Source organism: Mesoplodon densirostris, chromosome 2 (genome assembly GCF_025265405.1).
Source record: "Mesoplodon densirostris isolate mMesDen1 chromosome 2, mMesDen1 primary haplotype, whole genome shotgun sequence".
NCBI classification, from domain to species: Eukaryota; Metazoa; Chordata; class Mammalia; order Artiodactyla; family Ziphiidae; genus Mesoplodon; species Mesoplodon densirostris.
Window position 1 is genome coordinate 76,570,035 of NC_082662.1, and position 23,619 is coordinate 76,593,653.

General features: G+C 41.4%; 1 protein-coding gene across 1 annotated transcript in view; it reads right to left on the bottom strand.

Moving 5' to 3' along the window:
• The window catches only part of MCOLN2 (mucolipin TRP cation channel 2), a 64,453-nt gene extending 42,707 nt beyond the window's left edge, over positions 1 to 21,746 (bottom strand). The window contains exons 1-2 of the mRNA XM_060085052.1: positions 21,670 to 21,746; positions 2,661 to 2,820 (exon numbers count right to left, since the gene is read on the bottom strand). Of these exons, the coding sequence (XP_059941035.1) occupies positions 2,661 to 2,820; positions 21,670 to 21,746 (237 nt within the window). The remainder of the gene's footprint in view (positions 1 to 2,660; positions 2,821 to 21,669) is intronic.
• Between the last annotated feature and the right edge of the window lie 1,873 nt (positions 21,747 to 23,619).

Genomic DNA, 23,619 nt, shown 5'->3' on the forward strand with positions numbered 1-23,619 from the left:
AAAATAATCACACATTAAGTGCAGCCTGGCAAAGATTGTGAATTTAAGACCTGATTATGAAATCAATGGAGGAGAAAATATTCTGTACCAGGTAAAAACAAGATACCACTCTAATAATATACAAAGAATATGGGAGAGAAAGAGCAGATCTAGCAAAAGAATGTAGACACCTCTCTCAAGATTATAAATCACTGCAGAATACAGGGCAGGAATGTCTAAAAAAAAAGTTTCCTTCCCATCAACCGTGATAAAACAGAACCCATCCCATTAGACTTGAGGATGGAGTGCTAAAAGAGACAGAAAAAGAGGAGGAGAGAAAAGTGGGATTTGAAGGAAAGAAAGATATTTGAGAAATCTGTTCCAATTACATATCACCCAAGTAGCAAAACTTACTAGAATGACCCTACAGGGAACACAAGTTTAATCCACCACAGTTTTGTTAGGGGAGGCCGGGTACAGTTACACAAAAAAGTAAATGATCGATTCCCAGAAATATTCTATTAAAAGTGAAATCAGTGATGTGGCCAGCAAGGGGTACTAGTGGACCAAGAAAAAGTACATGTTGAGTGATCAGGCAAGGCTGGCAGGGGAGGTGGACTTCAAAAGGGAAAAAAAGAATCCCTCTGGACTTGGAGAAACAACAACAGGGCAGGGACGAGAATCACTGGGTGGGTCCATCTGTCTGGGATGTGGGGAGGAAACAGGAGATGAAAACCTGTTGGAAAGGCAAGTTGAAGGAGACTGTGGAAATCTGTGAATTTCAGGCCACAGAGTCAAAATTTTGTTCTGTGGAAAATAGGGCTCTACAGACGTTTCTGAGAAGGAGAGACACAATAAAAGCATTCTAAGAAAAATTAATCTGACATGTATTGAATGGACTGGTGCGTATGGAGATAAAAAAGGTAGGCCTAAGATGAATTCCAGAAGCAGCCTAGTTAACTTATGTGTATTCCTCGAGTGCAAACTCTGAAGATCAACATCTAGAAAGAAACAGTGTTTGAATAAGAGTGCAGACTCTGGAGCCAGACTGCCAGAGCTCAAATCCTGGCTCTGCCACTTACTGGCTGAATGGCCACAGGCAAATTACTCAGCTCTTTTTGGTTCAGTTTCCTCATCCATACAAAGGGGGTGAAAACTGAACCTACCTCATGGATTTCAGTGAGGACGGAATGAGCTAACACACATAAAGCACTTACTGCGCCTGGCACGTGGAACGGCTGGCTACATGTGAGCTGTCAGCAGCGGTAACACATTCACAGCTTATACTCCCAAGACAATGCAGAGCATACGAGGTGCTTCATACACATTTTTAATTAACTAACAGTGTAAGAGTTTGTGCTAGAGAGAAGATAGTGAGTATGGCAAAACATAAAGAGATACAGTTTTGAAGGAAGACTCCATGGGATTTAGTCGTTATCAGGACAAAAAAGGTAAGTCAAAGAGGGTGATGATATTTTATGCCTAGGTAAGTTACAATTTTAATAACATTAATAGATCAAAAACTTGAAATGACAGCTGGTTTGGCAAGAGAAGTATTTGGGGAAAAATTAAAATTAACCAAATAGCAAAAGGGGACATTATTTCTCCTTCTTCCAAACAATACTAGCAATGCACCTACTTTATAGGTAGGTTGCCAAAATTAAAACTTCAAAACCAAGAATTAAAATGAAAAAAATTTTCAAAGAAAATAGCTAAGCATATACATTTAACACTGGCCCTGCCTCTCATCTTTGTCTCTTTGGAAGTAACTTGTTTACCCTAAAACGTGATGAGCTGGTACAGCATGTCATGCAGTGACAAGACCTCTTTATGAACACAGGATAAAGATGCAACTTCGGTTATGGCAGGAGCCGCCTCTCTCATTTCTAAAACTATATGGAAGTGATTTTTAGAAAGGTATTTACTTTTGTGTTCCAGAAATCACATCTTTACAAACAGTTGTTACACTGATGACAGAATGATTATTTTCCCATGGAGCCTAATATCCCAAATTAGTACTGTTTTTAAAAGGACACGTGTTTCAAATGTAGTTACCTACAGAGAAGCCTCCCTAAAACTGGTTCAGTAGCACAGGCCCGAAAACTAGATGACAACTGATAATAAAGTGCTTAACAATATGAATTTAAGCAAAAGGTCCCAGTGTAGTCTTTAGACATTCCTTATAGTGCCTGGGAAAGGGGACGGGGCATAGGTAAGGTGGGGGAGTGTTCAGTTAAGCACTTAGCTACTGATGAAAAGAAAACTTAGCATTCCATAAATCCAAAATCAAAACGGTCCAAAATGCAGATTTCCGAAGTGTATTTATATAAGATGTATTTGAATAAAGATAAAAGATTTCAAGAACACAGATCACTTTGGACTGGGCAGCCTTCACAAGCCCTGTGCCTCATTCAGATATAGAAACCCCACACCCCCTTCAGATCTAGTATTATCTATATTTACAGAACCTGTGAGAGATGACCTCAGAATCCCTTATTAAAACAAAGTCGGCATCTAAACCGAACTTCGACCTACCACCTGCCCTCCAGAATCAATATAATTTTACAGATTTATGAACATGAGCGTGGCCTTTTCAGGACAAAAGTCAAGTGGCAGAACATGGGAAAACAGTTTCATCCTGGGGTAAGAAAAAGAACAAATGAACTGATAATATAATTTACCTGTGTGGTGACCATGACTATCTTCAAAATCTGCAAACCCATTTTCCACGGAATCTGTTGTCTGGCTCGGAATTTTTCACAAGGGTTCATGAAGTAAAACTTCAGGTCTTCTCTCAGACATTCTTCTGTCACCTCAGAATCAAGATGAGCCATTGCATCTCTGCCAAAGAAGATTAATGTGTTTTGTTGTTGTTGTTGCTGTTGTTGTTGTTGTTTGCGGTACGCGGGCCTCTCACTGCTGTGGTCTCTCCCGTTGCGGAGCACAGGCTCTGGACACGCAGGCTCAGCGGCCATGGCTCACGGGCCCAGCCGCTCCACGGCATGTGGGATCTTCCCGGGCCAGGGCAGGAACCCGTGTTCCCTGCATCGGCAGGCGGACTCTCAACCACTGCGCCACCAGGGAAGCCCGCTTTACCCATTCTTACAAGCAAAACTCTCTGCAGCCAGTGAAGTCCCTTTCACTTTAGAAATCTGAAAATGATTCAGGACCTTCTATCACCTGCCTTTACATATAGCTACCCATCTTGTTCCAAGTGACCATTATCAAAATTACAAAAATAGGATTTTATTTGCAAGACTTGTCAATTCCTACATCCTAACAGATAGCATTCACTTGTCACTGGAGTATTAACAAAAACTAGGTGGGATAGTTTTGTAATATGCCAGGTGTGAAATCACAGAAATGTAGTACAGACTAATGGAGTTAAATTGTTATGGAAATAGAGAATCTCTGTTCTATAATCCTTGAAAGAAGGATTATGTCTCTTTTTTTTTGCATGATATATCAGTGATTATAAGATCCCAAATTATAAATATCTTTAAAGTTAAAATAGCATCTCTCTATTTATGCCCAATCAGATAATCGTGTCACCCTATATATTAGCAAAATTTTGCTTTTACTATTTCAAGGACTCTGGACTCAGAAATGGGCACATGACTCAAGCTAGGCGAAAAAGAACCAATGAACTGTGGTCACAGGACTGTAATTATAACCAATGGAAGAGGCGTGGTCTTTCCACTGAGTAGTCCCCAAAATGGGGTGTGCAAAACAATCCAGTGGGAGAATAGAAAATATTAGTACTTCCATTTTATTCTTTATCTTAAAAGCCTCTTGGAGGCTTTTATTAGCTTTTATTAGCTCTGCTAATAATATAACATATAAAATAACAGTGGAATATAGTAGCATATAATTTATAAATAATATATACACATTGGGGATATGTGCTTAACTTTTACTGTTGAATGCATAATCAGTAAAGTTTGGGGATCACAGACTTAAAGCATAGGCTGAGTCTAGAATTCCTGGAAGTCATCTCACCGTCTCGCCTGGAAGCCAGCATAGAAGAGCTTGCCAAAGAGTGGAGCTAACACAGAAAAACAGTTAAGATTGCCTAATGCAATGTTTGAGTTCCTGGAGCTAGCTGTGCCTGAAGCCATGATTCCAAGACTTTCAAGTTGAGCCAATAAACACCTTTTGGACCTTAAGCCTGTTTAAGTTTGATTTCTATTTCTTGAAACAGGAAGCATCTTGATGGTAAATTTAATGAATAAACTCTATTAAGTTTAGCCGATCATTCAAGTTACTCATTTCTTAGAAAGATTTTATAATTGAGGGTCATTCTTAGGGATCGTTTCACCTAAAATATCTTAATGACATTTTTATATTGACTTAGGACCTATGTTATTTAGCTTGACTAACAAATTTAAAAGAAGCTCAAAAAAAAAAGAGAGACTATATTAAGGCTTATTTTAAGACTTTTTAAGGCTTATACTCAGTTGTTAATGATTTTCTATTTTTAAGTTAATATTTAGACCTCCTATTTCCAGAATTAGTAGGCCAGGTTATTTTGCTGGAAAGAAGAAGGGAGGGAAGGAAGGAGGTAGGGAGGGAGGGAGGGAGAGGGAAAGGAAGGGAAGGACCCATACTGAGAAATGATGGTCACAACCCAGCCCTTTGAGCCTCTTGCCTGGGTGAGCCAGGGAATGTTAAACTGTGAGCTTGCTTGGTTCAGGGGGCTCCAGACTGGAATTGCCCTCGTCTCCTGGTAAACACATGCAGACCTCTCCAGACGCTCATCCTAGGACTTGGGGAGCTCTAACAAATAACTTGTAAAACACGTTGACTAACAGGTACTAATACAAACCAGGCTCACGAAGAAACCAAGTAGCATAAAGCAGTCAACTTAAGAAACAGTAGAAATAGGGCCAAGCATATCAGAATCAGACGCAGATTAGAAAACAACCATGCTTACCATATTTAAAGACATATAGGTAAAAATATCTATAAGAAAACCTTGGGGGAAAAAAAAAGAAAAATCAATGACCAAAATGAGTCTCATTTCAAAAGAATAAGAAGACTTTTTAAATGTGTTTGCCCTGCAGCTGCTATAGTTACCTCCTGATTTGATCTAACCAACTTACTGAACACTTACTGTGCTGAGCGATTTTGCTGGGTGCTCGGGACCCAAAGCTGAATAGATGCTCAGCATCCAGTAGGAGAGACAGATTTGTGAGTGCAAATTCACAAGTTGTCAAATAGCTCAGTGGCTGCTGTACCATAAGTAAACAAAGTATTATGGAAGCAGGGGTCTGCCTCTGGGGAGACAGGTTCAGAGCCAGAGGGGGAATCCTGTAACATGTCCTAATACACGGAGTGGCAGGGGCTATGGAGCACTTGATGAAGAGCATTGATCAAGGGAGGCATTTCCAAGAAGAAGGTGGAATCTTAACTGTGCCTAAGAGCCACATCCTCCAATATGAACCTTCAGACCCCTGAGAACATGCCTGTGGAAGCTTCGCGGGCATGTTTGAGCGATACCGAATTCAGTGTTAACCACCATCACCTCAGTGGATCTGTGTTGCTAATGTATTCATCCTGATGATTCACAATGTCTTTTCATGTAGTAAAATAAAAAGGGCATCTGAAAAGTTGTGATAGAACCCTGAGGATAAAGGCATGGAAACTCCTCCCCCCAACATACCCCCGGCCTCTAGTGTGAGAAACACTGTACTGAAGAAAGAGGAAGTTGTTTCCTGGAAAACAGTGGTGTGAAACACAGGGTAGTAGGTCAAGTGTTTGGTGAATACCTTGTGAGCCAAGCTCTGACAGAGACATTTTCCTGCCTTCCAGGAGCTCAGTCCAGTGGAAGGGAGAGGTGTGAAGAGATAAAAGTATAATGAAATGTGTCAAGTGATATAATTGAAGTATGCTTTGAGGGCCCTGGAACAAAGAGAAGGGAATTGATGCAGCCCAATTGCTTCAAGAGGCTTCAAGTAATTCTTCCAGCTGCTGGTTTCCTCAACTAATATGGCCACTCAATGTTCAGGAAATGATAACTGCTCTTAATATTACCCTAAGAAACCTGATTAACAAGGTTAAGTCTCGGCCAAGAAAAAAAAAAAAAAGGCAAAGTAACAGATAATGAACATGGGGATCACTCACTGTATCAAATTATTTACACTAATTATTTAAAAACCTCCCAAAGTTTTTCACTTAGGTGTTTAGAGAACCGCTGCAGTACTCATACCACTGTGAAGAATAAAAAGAAAAATGAAAAAGCTAGCATGAAAACCTTTCCCCTCAAGCGTGCAGGAGCCAATAGTTGAAATATAGGATAGTACTAGTCAAATGTGATCAACTGATGATACAATGATAAAAATACAGAAAAAATATTAATGATATTTTGGTTCAAAAATTCTGGTATCTCAAGGAAAATGCAAGTGTGTAAGCTTTCTAAACTCTACATTTCTGAAGGCACTTTACTGCCCCACTCTTCTCAATTTGTGGGTTTTCCCTAGTTCCCCAGTAGGTGAAGGGTATTAAACATGGGCATGCACAGGTGCACACACAACCACACATCTTATCACTATATCAAAAATACAACAGTGCCGAAAAACAAAAGTGTCAAGTGAAAAGAGGGAACACTACAAAACAAAAGAGAGACAGGACAATATCATAAGACTAAAACATTAAAACATTCCTGCATTTGACACATACTTATCCAACACACTCTAGGGGTGAGCACCAGGCTGGAAGTTTGGTGCAGGAGGCTTGAAAGCTGCAATCACAACTTGGTAAGCAAGAATTAGATCAGCAGGAGGAATACTGCAACTTCCAAAGGACAGAGAGTTGCTAATTGGTGGGAACACCACCAGGAGAAGTGACTACACCATAAAAACAGTTAATGAACAGAAATCCATGAAGATCTAAGTTACACTGATCCATCAGTTGCAGGGCCGTCATGCAACTGAAATTGCAGGAAATAAATAAGAGCAATCACGACTCTTACGGATTATTTTTGTTTCACAAAACCATAGGAAACATAGATTTGTATAAGCTTAATAAATGGCACAAATACCCAAATATCAAAGGAAAAGAACATAGTATTTGTAAGAGTAAAAACAAGATCTGGAATAGAATGGAAAGTCATCCACACAGTGGGCTAAATAAAAGCTAGAGAAGCTGGACTTAGGAAGGAAGCCTGACACTGGTACTGTGGGGAGAAGTCAGGAAGGAAGCCCATCAGAGCTACCATCAGTTATTAAGAAAATTTACTCTTTGCCCAGATAATCCGGACTGGGTGATGTCAGCTAATTTTAAGCCTATCATAGGGCAACTCCAGCTTTATCAAATCAATGACCAAAAGAGTCTATGGAAGCTTGAAGTTTTGAAAAAAGCAAAACAGAACAAATTACTGGCAATTCTTAACCTCAAGGAACTTGTGAAGGTTTTCGACATTGCCTCAGAAAAATGCACACATCAGTTTCAGTGATGGTACCTTGTTCCCATTAGCACGATCTACTTAGCAAATAAGCTAACCAGCTCAGACTGCTACTGATTTTCAGCTTGTATGACCCTTACCTTACTCAAAAAGAGGGATGAAAGTTTGTTTTCTAGTGCAGTGGCCTCCAAAGTGGGGTGCGTGTACACAAGTCGCGTATGCAAGACCATCCAATCGGATGTGAGAAGACAGGGCTAGGGTTTCTAATTGTATTAACCAAGCAAAAGTAAGTTAAGAGTTACAAGTTTCAATGTATGAATTATACACCTAACATACCCTCATGTGGTCAGAAAGCCAGATGCCTGTATTTCGATTAGGTGCACAAGGCTATCTGGGGGAAGAGTGCACGTTCCCGGAGTATGGTGTCCTCATTGCTTTTCAGCAGATTCCCACCACTTAGGGTTTACATAGGCCCATTTAAGCATTTGTTAGAGTATATTATCCACTTTAGCTAACCCTCACAAAATGGACATAAAGATTCTTGCAAAACATTAGACTCCTTGTAAAACTAATGTAAGCCTAAATTAACATCAAGAAAATGGGAGAGCTAATACTCCCCTAACACAACCTTTGTTGGCCATGAGCTAAAAAGAGATGAAAAGCAAATCTGATCTGAAAAGAAGTTGGAAAAAAACCCCAGATTTATCACGAAAGTACTTACAGTATTGACTAAATCTACTATTGTTGAACCTTGCCCTAAGTGTATATATTGCACCTAAGATATTAGGTAATGATACTGTGAAGTCATAATGATATTATGAAGTCACTGCATTTAGAATTTTTCCTTAACATCCTCATCTATCTCAGCCCTTAGAATGTTCATTTTACCTGTTTTATAGCATATATGGTTTTACATACAGTATGCAAATAAATATCCATTCAGAGAGAGTAGATGTTCTTTTAACTGGTGGGGATAAGTTATCAAAAATATTTGGGACTACTTCTCTCGTGTTTCAGAACTGCAGCTACACCTGAGATGTGGTTTCTCTTTTGTTATCCCAGCTGATATTATACACTCCTTAGCTAGAGAGAAATTGATGTCTGTTCCCCCAGCTCCAACAAATAAATGGAAAATAATCTTGATAGGTAACCCTTCTCCTATCAGGCCTGTATAGGTATCATGTACTGATGTAGCAGCACTAGAAGTAGAATGTTTTTTCTAATCCACAACTAGCACTTCCTAGTCACAGAGGATGGGGCAGGGGAAGCAGGGTGAACCAGTTCCCACATCTGTCCTTCTTCCTGCATCCTCATCACAGTGAAGAGTACCACCAGGCTGCCTTCTCAGAACTGACATCTGTGTAGCTCTGCATGACCTGGTCCCACTGTCATCTCCCCCCCAAACTTAAGTGTGTACTTCATTTTAAATGGACTATAATGAATCCCTCTTCTGATTTCTGCCCTTTAAGGGGCAACCACTTTTATCTGCTTTGTTGATGTTGTTGTTATTTAACATTTCTAAATAATACCATTTCACTATTTTTTCCTCTTTAGTAATATTATCAATTTATATCCTCCTATGGAAAATAGGGATGTAGCTCTTAGAGCTGCCCCCCCACCTCAGCCAACACACACATTTCACCTCCCCACTCATTGTCCCAACAAAGTTTTAATAAAAATTTGATAATAAATAAACATTCAGATAAATTAACATTCAGAACTTATGAAGTGAATATGCAAATACTCTTCAGAGTTGAGCTATCAGTACAACTATGATTTTATTTTTATTTATATATATTTTTTTTAATAAATTCATTTTATTTATTTATTTTTGGCGGCACTGGGTCTTCGTTGCTGTGCACGGGCCTCTCACTACGGTGGTCTCCCTTGTTGCGGAACATGGGCTCTAGGCACACAGGCTTCAGCAGTCGTGGCACGCGGGGTCAGTAGTTGTGGCTCACGGTCTCTAGAGCACAGGCTCAGTAGTTGTGGCGCATGGGCTTAGTTGCTCTGCGGCATGTGGGATCTTCCCGGACCAGGGCTGGAGCCCATGTCTCCTGCATTGGCAGGCGGATTCTTAACCACTGAGCCACCAGGGAAGCCCCCAATACACTATGATTTTATATTCTCTCTTATAAAAATTTTTTTCTGGAGTTAATTGCCTTTTTCTCCATTTGCTTAGTTTTCCATATACCAACCAGGACTTTATCACCAAACTCCAGCTGAATCTGCCACCTCCTTTCAGTACAGTCAACCAAGCTGGGCATCCTGTCAATTCCCTTCTCCCAGAGACATCATTCCTGGAGCCCTCATCCTCCTGTTCCAACTACATGGGTTGCTTTCTAATCCTTATTCAAGGCCATCAGTTTGGGAATTCCCTTCACCTCTTTCCTAAATTGGATTCTGCATTCTCCTATCAGGCCCATATAGGTATCATGTATTGATGTAGCAGCACTAGAAGTAGAAGCATTTCCTGGATCCCATTTCCACCTCTTTCTTTACTCCCTCATTTTTGTGGAGAGTATCCTTCAATCCCTTCCTGTGAGAGGAAGTCTGGAAGGTAAATTTTGAGACCTCCCATGACAGACACTGCTAGCTGCCACCTAGTATCTATTCATTCCTCCCTTTTTTCTGATTTTGTCTAAGGCAGGAATGTATTTATACCCAGGACAGAATAACTCAAAGTATTAGAGCTAGACAAGAACTCAGATCATTGTTTTCAGCCCTGATTGCACACCAAGTCACTGGGGGCACCTCAAAAGTACTGAAGCCCTGCTTCTCCCCTCAGAGATTCTGGCCTGATTGGTGTGGGTGCAGCCTGGGCATGGGGGTATTTAAAAAGCTCCCCAGGTGATTCTAACGTGCATCCAGTTTGAAATCCTTACCTTAGAGATTACTTGTTCCTATCTCCTCATTTTACAAATGAGGCAACTAAGGTGCCCTGAGGCTGCGACTTGCCCCCAACCATAAGGATCCAATTTAGAATAAGAATTGGACCCAAGAATCCAATAAGAATCCTTGTCCAGTGTTCCTTCTGATCCCTGAATTAATATTTCTTAAAGGGCAATGGCCTGTAAAATGGTCACGAATGAAGGGAAAAAAATGTTACATTCAAATAAACTAATGTTTCCAACATAATTTCTCTTATTTAAAACAGTGTGATACTTTGGCAGACCACAGCATCCTAGTCTGTAAATTCAGGAGACTTCTAAATGTTACTGAAAGGAAAAGGAAAAAGCAAGTAAAGCCATGATGGAATGAATCCAGCATTTACCTTCCTCGAGGTACTTTTGTGCTTCAAGTTCTCTACAGCAAACACTGGATTTCCGTTCTAAACCCGCTCAGAGGGAACCATCGCCGGCTGCAGATTCCAGCGGCCATTTCTCAGGTCTCGGCTTGGTGGCTTGGCAGCACTTGATCCAGCTACCCACCACGTCCCTGGAACAACCTCATCTCTCCACTTCTAGGATATCCCACTCCCCTAGTTTGCTTCCTACCTCACTGGGCTTCTCTGGCTCTCCTTTACTGGCTCCTCTTCCATCTGACTTCCAGATGCCAGAGTGCCTCAGGACTGTCTAGGGCACTTCTATCCTCTATCCTCCCTTCTAGAAGAGTTCATGGAGTCCTGTGGCTTTAAATACTATCCACAGGATGTGGACTTTCACATTTGCACCTCTGGCAAATCTCTCTCTTGAACAGACTCCCTTATCCGACCTCTTCCTTGAAACTCCACCCACATGACTAATAGGTTTCTCATACCAACCTTCCACCCTCTTCTCCGCACATCTGCTCAATGCCTGATCACACACTCTTATCTATATATTTCAGCTGCAATCCCTCACTCTGTCAATGGTTCTCCACATTGGCTTCATAGTCGTCTCCTGGGAAGTTTTTAAAGGTTTCAGTGTCTGGCTTCCAACGCCTAGACATTCTGATTTAATTGATGCCTAGGTATAAGCTGAGCATTGAGATTTTGATAAGTTTTCCAGGCGATTCTAATGTGCAGCAAAGTAGAGGAACTTTTGCTCCAGAGTCATGCTTTGATTTCCCCTTTTCCTCAACCCTCACACCCACTCGATCAAGTCTTCCTCCAAAACACTACATGGAGTGGTCCCCTTCTCTCTACACTGCAGCCTCCTTGGTCCCAGCAGCAGCATCAACTCTCACCAGACAACTGCAACAGTTTCCCAATTCTCCACATAGTAGCCAGAGGGGTAATTCTAAACGTGTTAAGACAGACATCACTTCCCTACCCCGTATAGCTTCCCCCTGCTCTTAGACTAAAATCCAATCCTCTTACCATGGCCTGAAAGTTTCCTGTCCATTCCTTCCCATACCCTCCCTTCCCCTTCCTTACTACCCCACTACACCTCCTTCCTGGCTCTAAGCATGTGCACTTGCTGTTTCATCTACCCCACTGCTACTCCCCCAGCTCTGCATGTCTGGATCCTTCTCACCTTCACGTCTCAGCTCAAGTGGCACCTCCTTAGAGAGGGCTCCTTGATCACTCTATTAAAAGAGGGCTTTCCCACAGCCTCTCTCATCAATTTCCTTCATAACTGAGACTGCAATTTTTGCCGGTATTCCCTACAAGGGAACTCCATGAAGGCCTGGTCTCGCTTATGACTATATCTCCAGCATAAAGCAGACTACCTAACACATAATAGGTGTTCAGTGAATAATTTTTTGGAAAAAAGAAATGAGTCAGTGAAAAAGATGGCAACCCTAACTATGTGAACTTTTCCTTAGCCAGTACCCATTAAGATCAAATTATAATAATAAAACAACAAATATAATAAAAACAACAAAACAATAGAAAATCTAAAATAATTGATATGAAAAATTACGTTAAAAATATACTGAAAAGTATTGCTTAGCCAAGATACATTAGAGGGTTTTAGGTAATCTAGTTGCTTGGTTTGCCGATAAACACCTTATTTTGTTTCAATTAATATTCCTGAAGTCTTTCCAAAGAATGAATTATTCAATGAATTGTTATGAAAACTTGCAATCCACTGGGGAGAGAGAAAGTTAGAACCCACCTTGAAAATAAATGCAAAAATAAAACTGAGACACATTTAAAAAATAAAATTGATAGACGCATAAGATTTAGAATTTTTAAAAATATAATTTAACATGGCTTTCTAAGCATGAGAAAATTCAGAAGCCAATGAAAATAACTAACAGGTCTTAACCAAAATTAAGACTTCAAAAAGTCAAAAGACAAACATTCTCCAGGATAGATCATATCTTGGGTCACAAATCAAGCCTTGGTAAATTTAAGAAAATTGAAATTGTATCAAGTATCTTTTCCAACCACAACGCTATGAAACTAGATATCAATTACAGGAAAAAATCTGTAAAAAATACAAACACATGCAGGCTACACAATACACTACTTAATAACGAAGTGATCACTGAAGGAATCAAAGAGGAAATCAAAAAATACCTAGAAACAAATGACAATGGAGAAACGACGACCAAAAACCTATGGGAAGCAGCAAAAGCAGTTCTAAGAGGGAAGTTTATAGCAATACAATCCTACCTTAAGAAACAGGAGACATCTCAAATAAACAACCTAACCTTGCACCTAAAGCAATTAGAGAAAGAAGAACAAAAAAAACCCCAAAGTTAGCAGAAGGAAAGAAATCATAAAAATCAGATCAGAAATAAATGAAAAAGAAATGAAGGAAACGATAGCAAAGATCAATAAAACTAAAAGCTGATTCTTTGAGAAGATAAACAAAATTGATAAACCATTAGCCAGACTCATCAAGAAAAAAAGGAAAAAGACTCAAATAAATAGAATTAGAAATGAAAAAGGAGAAGTAACTGACACTGCAGAAATACAAAAGATCATGAGAGATTACTACAAGCAACTCTATGCCAATAAAATGGATGACCTGGAAGAAATGGACAAATTCTTAGAAATGTAAAACCTGCCAAGACTGAACGAGGAAGAAATAGAAAATATGAACAGACCAATCACAAGCACTGAAATTGAAACTGTGATTAAAAATCTTCCAAAAAACAAAAGCCCAGGACCAGATGGCTTCACAGGCGAATTCTATCAAACATTTAGAGAAGAGCTAAGACCTATCCTTCTCAAACTCTTCCAAAATATAGCAGAGGGAGGAACACTCCCAAACTCATTCTATGAGGCTACCATCACCCTGATACCAAAAACAGACAAAGATGTCACAAAGAAAGAAAACTACAGGCCAATATCACTGATGAACGTAGATGCAAAAAACCTCAACAAAATACTAGCAAACAGAATCCAACAGCACATTAAAAGGATCATACACCATGATCAAGTGGGGTTTATTCTAGGAATGCAAAGATTCTTCAATATATGCAAATCAATCAACGTGATACACCATATTAACAAATGGAAGGAGAAAAACCATATGATCATCTCAAGAGATGCAGAGAAAGCTTTCGACAAAATTCAACACCAATTTATGATAAAAACCCTGCAGAAAGTAGGCATAGAGGGAACTTTCCTCAACATAATAAAGGCCATATATGACAAACCCACAGCCAACATCATCCTCAATGGTGAAAAACTGAAAGCATTTCCACTAAGATCAGGAACAAGACAAGGTTGCCCACTCTCACCACTCTTATTCAACATAGTTTTGGAAGTTTTAGCCGCAGCAATCAGAGAAGAAAAGGAAATAAAAGGAATCCAAATTGGAAAAGAAGAAGTAAAGCTGTCACTGTTTGCAGATGACATGATACTATATATAGAGAATCCTAAAGATGCTACCAGAAAACTACTGGAGCTAATCAGTGAATTTGGTAAAGTAGCAGGATACAAAATTAATGCACAGAAATCTCTGGCATTCCTGTACACTAATGATGAAAAATCTGAAAGTGAAATCAAGAACACTCCCATTTACGATTGCAACAAAAAGAATAAAATATCTAGGAATAAACCTACCTAAGGAGACAAAAGACCTGTATGCAGAAAATTATAAGACACTGATGAAAGAAATTAAAGATGGGGCTTCCCTGGTGGCGCAGTGGTTGGGAGTCCGCCTGCCGATGCAGGGGATACGGGTTCGTGCCCCGGTCTGGGAGGATCCCACATGCCGCGGAGAGGCTGGGCCCGTGAGCCATGGCCGCTGGGCCTGTGCGTCCGGAGCCTGTGCTCCGCAATGGGAGAGGCCACAACAGTGAGAGGCCCGCGTACAGCAAAAAAAAAAAAAAAAAAAAAAAAAGAAATTAAAGATGATACAAATAGATGGAGAGATATACCATGTTCTTGGATTGGAAGAATCAACATTGTGAAAATGACTCTACTACCCAAAGCAATCTACAGATTCAATGCAATCCCTATCAAACTACCACTGGCATTTTTCACAGAACTAGAACAAAAAATTTCACAATTTGTATGGAAACGCAAAAGACCCTGAATAACCAAAGCAATCTTGAGAACAAAAAACGGAGCTGGAGGAATCAGGCTCCCTGACTTCAGACTATACTACAAAGCTACAGTAATCAAGACAGTATGGTACTGGCACAAAAACAGAAAGAGAGATCAATGGAACAGGATAGAAAGCCCAGAGATAAACCCACGCACATATGGTCACCTTATCTTTGATAAAGGAGACAGGAATGTACAGTGGAGAAAGGACAGCCTCTTCAATAAGTGGTGCTGGGAAAACTGGACAGGGACATGTAAAAGTATGAGATTAGATCACTCCCTAACACCATACACAAAAATAAGCTTAAAATGGATCAAAGACCTAAATGTGAGGCCAGACACTATCAAACTCTTAGAGGAAAACATAGGCAGAACACTCTATGACATAAATCACAACAAGATCCTTTTTGACCCACCTCCTACAGAAATGGAAATAAAAACAAAAATAAACAAATGGGACCTAATGAAACTTCAAAGCTTTTGCACAGCAAAGGAAACCATAAACAAGACCAAAAGACAACCCTCAGAATGGGAGAAAATATTTGCAAATGAAGCAACTGACAAAGGATTAATCGTCAAAATTTATAAGCAGCTCATGCAGCTCAATAATAAAAAAACAAACAACCCAATCCAAAAATGGGCAGAAGACCTAAATAGACATTTCTCCAAAGAAGATAAACAAACTGCCAACAAACACATGAAAGAATGCTCAACATCATTAATCATTAGAGAAATGCAAATCAAAACTACAATGAGATATCATCTCACACCATTCAGAATGGCCATCATCAAAAAATCTAGAAACAGTAAATGCTGGAGAGGGTGTGGAGAAAAGGGAACACTCTTGCACTGCTGGTGGGAATGTGAATTGGTACAGCCATTATGGAGAACAGTATGGAGGTTCCTTAAAAAACTAAAAATAGAACAACCATATGACCCAGCAATCCCACTACTGGGCATATACCCTGAGAAAACCATAATTCAAAAAGAGTCATGTACCAAAATTTTCATTGCAGCTCTATTTACAATAGCCCAGAGATGGAAACAACCTAAGTGTCCATCATCGGATGAATAGATAAAGAAGATGTGGCACATATATACAATGGAATATTACTCAGCCATAAAAAGAAACGAAATTGAGCTCTTTGTAATGAGGTGGATAGACCTAGAGTCTGTCATACAGAGTGAAGTAAGTCAGAAAGAGAAAGACAAATACCATATGCTAACACATATATATGGAATTTAAGAAAAAAAAATGTCATGAAGAACCTAGGGGTAAGACAGGAATAAAGACACAGACGTACTAGAGCATGGACTTGAGGATATGGGGAGGGGGAAGGGTAAGCTGTGACAAAGCGAGAGAGAGGCATGGACATATATACACTACCAAACATAAGGTAGATAGCTTGTGGGAAGCAGCCACATAGCACAGGGAGATCAGCTCGGTGCTTTGTGACTGCCTGGAGGGGTGGGATATGGAGCGTGGGAGGGAGGGAGAAGCAAGAGGGAAGAGATATGGGAACACATGTTTATGTATAACTGATTCACTTTGTTGTAAAGCAGAAGATAACACACCATTGTAAAGCAATTATACTCCAATAAAGGTGTAAAAAAAAATTAAAACAGCTTTAATGAAAAAAAAAGTTAAAAGACAGACTGGGAAAAAATGTCTACAATATATTTAAACAGGCAAAAGTTTACTATCCATTACCTGTAGGGAGTTCCAAATTATTAATAAGAGAAAGTCAACTCAATATTTATCCTGTTATATATAAAGGACCCAAACAGGCCAATGAACATTTAACAACAAATTTACTAACAGTGAGAATGGTGAAAATCTACCTATCTTAAATTTTATTTATCAATAACGCAAAAAAAAAAAAAAAAAACCCACCTCTATTGAAGGGAAATGTAAATATTTTGAAGGGCACTTGGCAGTGGAAGAGAATGAGATCAGAAGAGTATCTGTGATCTAGGAATCAAACCTCTATGGATTTATCTTACAAGTGTTTAAATAACCAGTCAAAAGGATGGTTACAAAAATGTTCATTGCAAACCTATTTGTAACTGTGTTGACTCAAACATGTCTATGATATATTGTTAAATTTTTTCAAAGTTACAAAATAAACACATTGAGACCTCATTTTTCCAAAAATGTGAACATTGATTTCTATATGTAGATATTTTAAAAGTCTAGAATTACATAATCCAGAAAAAAATTTTTGGTAATCTCTGTGAAGTAGTATCATAGGTAATCTTAATTTTCTTCTTCAAGTTTTCCATATTTTCTTGATTTTGGATAATTAACATGAATTCTTGAATTATCATTGAGTTAAAATAAGCTATTTCACAGAGTCTAATAATACATATCAGGTAATCAAATATTTCCCTGTCCTTAGTTTGTGTGTGGTGGATGGGAAGTGGAGAGTCAGGGGAAGTAAAACCAGAGACTAAAATTTGGTGTTTCTACAGCAATGATCATGTAGGGTGAATGTCCCAGGGCAATCTGGCAGATGGAAGATTTTAGCCCAATCCCAAACTCCCACATGGGTTTTTTCTTTGTTTTTTCTTTTCACTCCAGTTCCTACAATGAACTGATTTTCTCATGATTTGCTAATCTCACGAGAGAGAGAAAAAAAAATGTTCAGATAGCTCAGGCCCTGGGTAGTTGGGTCCCAATTAAAGGAAGTTAAAAAGAAGAAAAAAAAAAGGTCAAAGAAAGAAACCTTAGTTACCTTCTCAGCACAGCTCTCAGAACATAAATGACATGGTCATTCTAATTCTGAGAAATACCCAGAAAAAAGACTGTAGGGGCTTTTCATTTTCCTGTAGAGCCACCCGTAAAAGATGAGCATGCTACAACTTTCAGGAATTTCCCTAAAGACAACTGTGCCACCAGGTTCCTATAAAGTCATCTCTCATCACCACTTTGCTGCCTCAGGCCAGCAGGAAAGCAGAACTAGGACTTGACATCTTAAAACTGCTCGTTCTGAACAAGCCATACCTCCTATGAAAACATATCCTGAAGCATCAGCTCCCTGAAAGGAAAGAGAGGAAAGTAAAGCAAAACTCCATTTCTAAGCAACACAGGATTCCAAATGCAGTTAAAGCTGGAGAAGATGACTGGAATTATGGCATTCCTTCCATTTTGCTTTCTCTAACATTTTCAGTAAGTGCTCAATTTCAATAAGTGCTCAATTTTTCAATAATGCTGATGACTCTCCCTAAGGAAAAGTAAAATTAAAAGAAGGTATAAAGCCTATGAACCAAGAGCCAAATGTAGCCAGTAGACTGCTTTTGTTAACAAAGTTTTATTGGAACATAAAAAAAGTTATAAAATTATAACTAAAGTTATAATTAATCATTTTTCCTCAAACCATTGGATGAGTTTACCTTATCTTCGGACAAGCCCACCTCATTGCCAGTTGGGGAACCCCTAGATGCACACTATCTCTAGCAATTCCCTCTAGTTGCTATAGGTGACAGGATTTTTTTAAAGCTCACCCCTTAAATTGTGGGTCTTCTGGAATTATACCAAGGACAATTTTCCAGAATCTTTAGCCTCACTAGTCACCAATTCTAGCCTGACAGGATTTTTTAAGCTGAAACCACTAGATGTATTCAAGGGGAGATAACAAAATACAACCTTCAAAGGAGAAAAAAGGAAGCAGTCCCCCCAACTGAAGGGAGAGAAATATCTATGGGCAACATACCCTGAAAGCTCTCTCCTCACACCAGGGAAGAGAAAATGGGGTCCAAGCTCAAAACAGAGTAGAAAGCTCAGCTAGAGTTAGGCTGAGGAAAGTGGGAAGGAAAAACCCCAGAAGATTGCCAAAGCAAACAAATATGTAAACAAACCAAAACATGGCTTTACGCATTTGATACTGAAAAGAATACTGCAGTTTGATAAAGAAAATGAGATCTGGAAATAAGATTACTTTTCTCTATGAAGCCCAGAACACATGATGTAAGAGCTCACTGAAGGGTGATCTCATTCTTGGGAACTGACAGATGGGGCTTGGACTCCAGGCCTCAGCTAGAGAGAACTGCCCAGCCTCAAAGAAGATTCCACATTTAATTTTTGTAGCCAAAAAGGCTTTCTTTGGCCACTATTTTGGTCACTTTAAAAATTGTAGCCGGACTTCCCTGGTGGCGCAGTGGTTGAGAGTCCGCCTGCCGATGCAGGGGACACGGGTTCGTGCACCGGTCCAGGAAGATCCCATATGCCACGGAGCGGCTAGGCCCGTGAGCCATGGCCACTGAGCCTGCGCATCTGGAGCCTGTGCTCCACAACGGGAGAGGCCACAGCAGTGAGAGGCCTGCGTACCGCAAAAAAAAAAAAAAAAAAAAAAAAAAGTAAAAACTTGTAGCCACAGAAAGGCACCTGTTTTTTCATTAAGTTTCAAAAATTGTCTTATTCTGGGTTTCACTTCACTGAGACCTAGCCAAAGTGATTAGCTGCCATATACAATCATCCCTGGCTTTCAGTTCTGTATTCTCTGCCATTCTGTACAAAATTTGTCTCCCTACTCTTCCTACTTGCTTCATTAAGACATTTTATATGCATTATTTTATTGTTAAAAACAACACTTTTTATATGCTCCTCCTTGGGAGAAAAGAACATGGCCCCCTCAAACACTTCATCAGGATTTACCCGTTTTTATGTGCAGGAGACTAAATACGATTGGCACTATTACTATGGCCTCTGCATGGAAATGGTCAGGAGACGTGTGGGAAATGTGCCTGTTTTTAAAGGATCCAAGCCACAGAACCTGCTTTACAGAAGGTTTGCTAAAGAAGAAGGGAGAGTTCACAGTAATGGGAGTTTAACTCATCTTAAAGTATTTAGAGGAAGATGAGCTAAAATCTCAAGAATGCTGACTCAATAGGAAGAAGCTACCAGATTCCCCCAAACTTGTGCTGTGGGGTTAGTGCATCACAGAGATGGTGAGCGGGTCCTGAAGTGTGAAGTCCACATCCCACGTCTGGGAGAACCATATAGTTGATTCCTGCAACATTACGTATCAGAATTTGCATCCTAACATCCCTCTCCTACCTCTTTCTTACGGACTTACTCCATTCTCAGTGTGTGATGAAACAAAATCCTGTCTCCCACTGGTACTGTACAACCGGACAAATGTATATTTCAAATTAGAAACCGTTCAAAACCTACTTTTGTGCACACTCAAGTGTGTTTCCTCTACTCTAAGAATGGTAGCTTCTGAAGATACTCACTGGACATGATAAAACCATTTAAGTCCTGAGGAAATGTGCTAAGAAAAAACTTAAATTCAAGTTAAAAAAAAAAAAAGTTTATACACACCATACCTACCATAAGCACAAGCCTGTTTATCAGTCCAAGCAAAAGATAGTAAATAAATCCAGGGTCAATTTGCTCCCTACCTTTTAGGACAGTGATTTTAGGGCTACGGTAGATGGAAGCAGTGTATAACTTCTACCCTTCTGCTCTATTAAAAATAAACACTTAGCATTAAGAGAGATAGTTTATAAATTACAAGATACCCAGTCATTTTGATGTGACATTCACAGGTATCCATTTGTCCAAAAAAGCTGCACCAAAGTTTTGTCTTCTAATTCAAAATTGGTCTGTCAAAAAACTAAAAAACATATACCACAGTTGCTTGGAATTAGTGAAATACTTATCTGGACAGTGACCAGAGATCAAATAAATCCTCCTCTTGAATTCTGGCTTTCCTTGCTAGCGTTAAGTTCATTTGTATTTAATATCGATCGAGAGCGCTGTGCAGGAAAGTCTCCACGCTATTTTAAGAAAGTTTAACCACCCACCACTGTACTTGTTTTGCGAGCTTTAAGAGGGGAGCGAAGGCCTGTTTGTACGCACTACCCGCCCCTGGCTCAGCTGCACGGCTGGGTGGTTGGAGCTTTGACCAAGAAGTTGGGGCCCACTGGCAGCGCCACCGGGCTGAACTGTACGCCTTTTCATAAAGGCAGAGGAATTGGGGTTAAACACGCTATCACCCTCCCACCTGAGGAAAAGGCCTGTTTGTTCCGGAAGGCAAAGCCCAGCCTGATTTAACTAACTGCAAGCAGTTACTATAAGCAAGGCAGCAAGAAAGCTCTAGTCTAGAACAGGAAAGCCATCCACTTGATGAGGGTTTCTCCAGAGTCCAATACCCAAAAAGACACAGCTCAGGCGCCTCATCTGACAGTTAACCTGAAATCACCTGGTCTTTCCTCTGCTTCCTGGCCTGGGGAAAAGGACGGGGCTGCCGGGCCAGGCCTGCGCCTTCAAAACTTTCCACGGCTCTCGGGATTCGGAGCAGGAGAAACCGTTCACTGCACGCGTTTCAGCCTTGCCGGGAACGCCTCCCCTGAAGTCGGATCCCTCCTAGGCGGGCCCCCCTCCGCTTAGCGCCTCTCTCTTACCCTTCCTACCAGCCGCCCAGGGCGCGCAGACCCCGGCCCTCTGGCAGACGCGACGAGTCGCGGGGGCGGCTGGTCCCCCTCGGGCGGCGTTGGGGGCGGGCTGCCGGGCGGGTCGGTGCGCGCCGGCGGGTAAGGGGCTCGTGGCCAGGCGTTCCCGCCCCTTCCCGAGTCCTCACCTCCCCCTAGTCGCCTCCCTCCCGGGCTGAGGAGCCTGCGGAGAGCGTCTCAACTTGGTGCCCTGGGGCACTTTTTCCTCGAGTCAGCGAGCTGGCCTCTCTGAGCCCCGGGAGGCAGGTGGAAGGTGGCGGGCGGTGGGAGATAGAGCAGAGGTGCGCGCGTCAGGAGACCCGTGGAGGAAAGCAGCCCGGTGAGGGGGTGGCGGTGGGCGCCCGAGGAACGGCCGTGGGATGGAGGGGGGCCCCACGGCGATCGCCCCTGGGGTACTGACCTGCACTGAGGCCCCCGGGACGGACCCGAGGCTCTGCTCCACACCTGCAGGTCCAGCGCCTCCACGCCACGAGCCATGGTGCTGCTCGGAGCGACGGGGGAAGGAGGCCTCCTGGGTGACGGCCGGGCGGTAGGGCCGGGGAGAAGCGCCTTCAAAAGGGGCCCACGCGGTGGAACGCTGGGCTGCCGGTGCGCCCTCCACACCGCCCCCGGGCGGCCGGGCTGTGCACTCCCTGCCCTGCGGGGCCCCTGACTCTACATTCTTTCCTTGATTTCGGCATTCTTTTCTTGTTTCCTACATCCATTCCTTTGCCCATTTTAAAAGTCATTTGTATTTTGATGCGTTCAAGACACAGGCCATATTCACTGAATGCCAAGCCCAGGACTGAGTACTGTGGGCACCGAGATAAGAAAGACCAGATCCTTTCCCTCCAGGACTTCACGTTAAATGAAAAGTTCGTTCATTTTGACGTGTTTTTATTCTGAAGTGCACGATCACAAAACTCTGTGACAAGGGTCATGCTTCGGAGATGTTAAAAGTGCTACGGGCGCACCAGGGAAAGAGAAACGAATCGCTGTTAGCTCGCGCGGGGAAGGTGGGGTGGGCCTCCTGCGCGGGGAGTGAGTGTCCACGTGGCCGGGGCGGGCACAGAGGGACGCAGACCTGCAAGACCGGAGCCTTGGGACTCGGTAAGCCCACGTGCTGGTCTGCAGCCACTGCTGCTCTTCCCTCCCGGAGCTTCAAAGGAAGACGCCTGTCGGAAACGGGACATGAATCTTAGAGATGAGGGTCGCGGTCACTTACCCAAATGCCACTTTCAGCTGTGGGTGATGTTGACTTGGAAGTTCCGACGAGCCAACAGCCTCTTTTCCAGGGAGGCCTATTCCTACTGGTGGCAGCAGCAGCAGCAAAGTCCGCTGAGTTCCAGGCTGTTTGAATCAGCAAATGTTTAAAAGGTCTCTGGGTTTAACATGGGCAAAGAATATTCTGCCAGGTAATTATTTTAATATGCATCTCCAGGTAGAAGCAGTTGGAGATACATAAGGTATATAAATGCATACATAACTGACTCCCCTGTCCACTGAAAGACAAACACACGACTCAAAAGTTGTGAGTTAAGTTTTATTCAAGGACCTTACTGAGGACTATAGCCCTCCAAACAGTCCATCAGATAGCTCCGAGGAGCTGATGTGAGGTAAGGGAGGTGCCAGGATATGCCTGAATTTTTTTTGCTGTGGGAAAAAACAAAACAAAACAAAAACACGTCCTGGAACATCCAAAGATTACTGCTAATCACAAAGAACAGACATCTCAAGTTAATGATTTTAGTGCTTTTCTATGTATGAAAAGAATCTGGGGTCACTGAAATTTTCCCTTAGATATGCATCTTAACTATCTAGGTGTATACAAAGCCCAGAATGCTCCCTATTTTTCTTCATCCTGAATTCCCCTCAGGGGGCACTGTTCATGGGCGACTGTAGTGGCTAATGGCTTGATCCTTGTAAAACTGAAATGGCAGGCAACATTTTTTTCTTTTCTTTTTTTTTTAAAGATTTATTTTTTTAATTAATTAATTTATTTTGGCTGTGCTGGGTCTTCGTTGCCACATGCAGGATCTTTTTAGTTGCGGCATGTGGACTTATTAGTTGCATGCATGCGGGATCTAGTTCCCCTACCAACAATCAAACCCTGGCCCCCTGCATTGGGAGTGCAGAGTCTTACCCACTGGACCACCTGGGAAGTCTCAACATTTTTTTTTCTTTACGCCCCCTTTTGAAAGTCACTTCCAGTAGGCTATTAGGCAAATGCCTTATTTAAGAGTCCGTTTCATCAGAGATGCCCACTGGGTAGAGACAGGCTTGGGAGTTCCCGTTTGTGTAGTCACAGTCCCTGCAGGTGGGTGCAAAGTTGGCATGGCTCCTTTTTAGAAGAAAAGGAGAGGAAATGTTA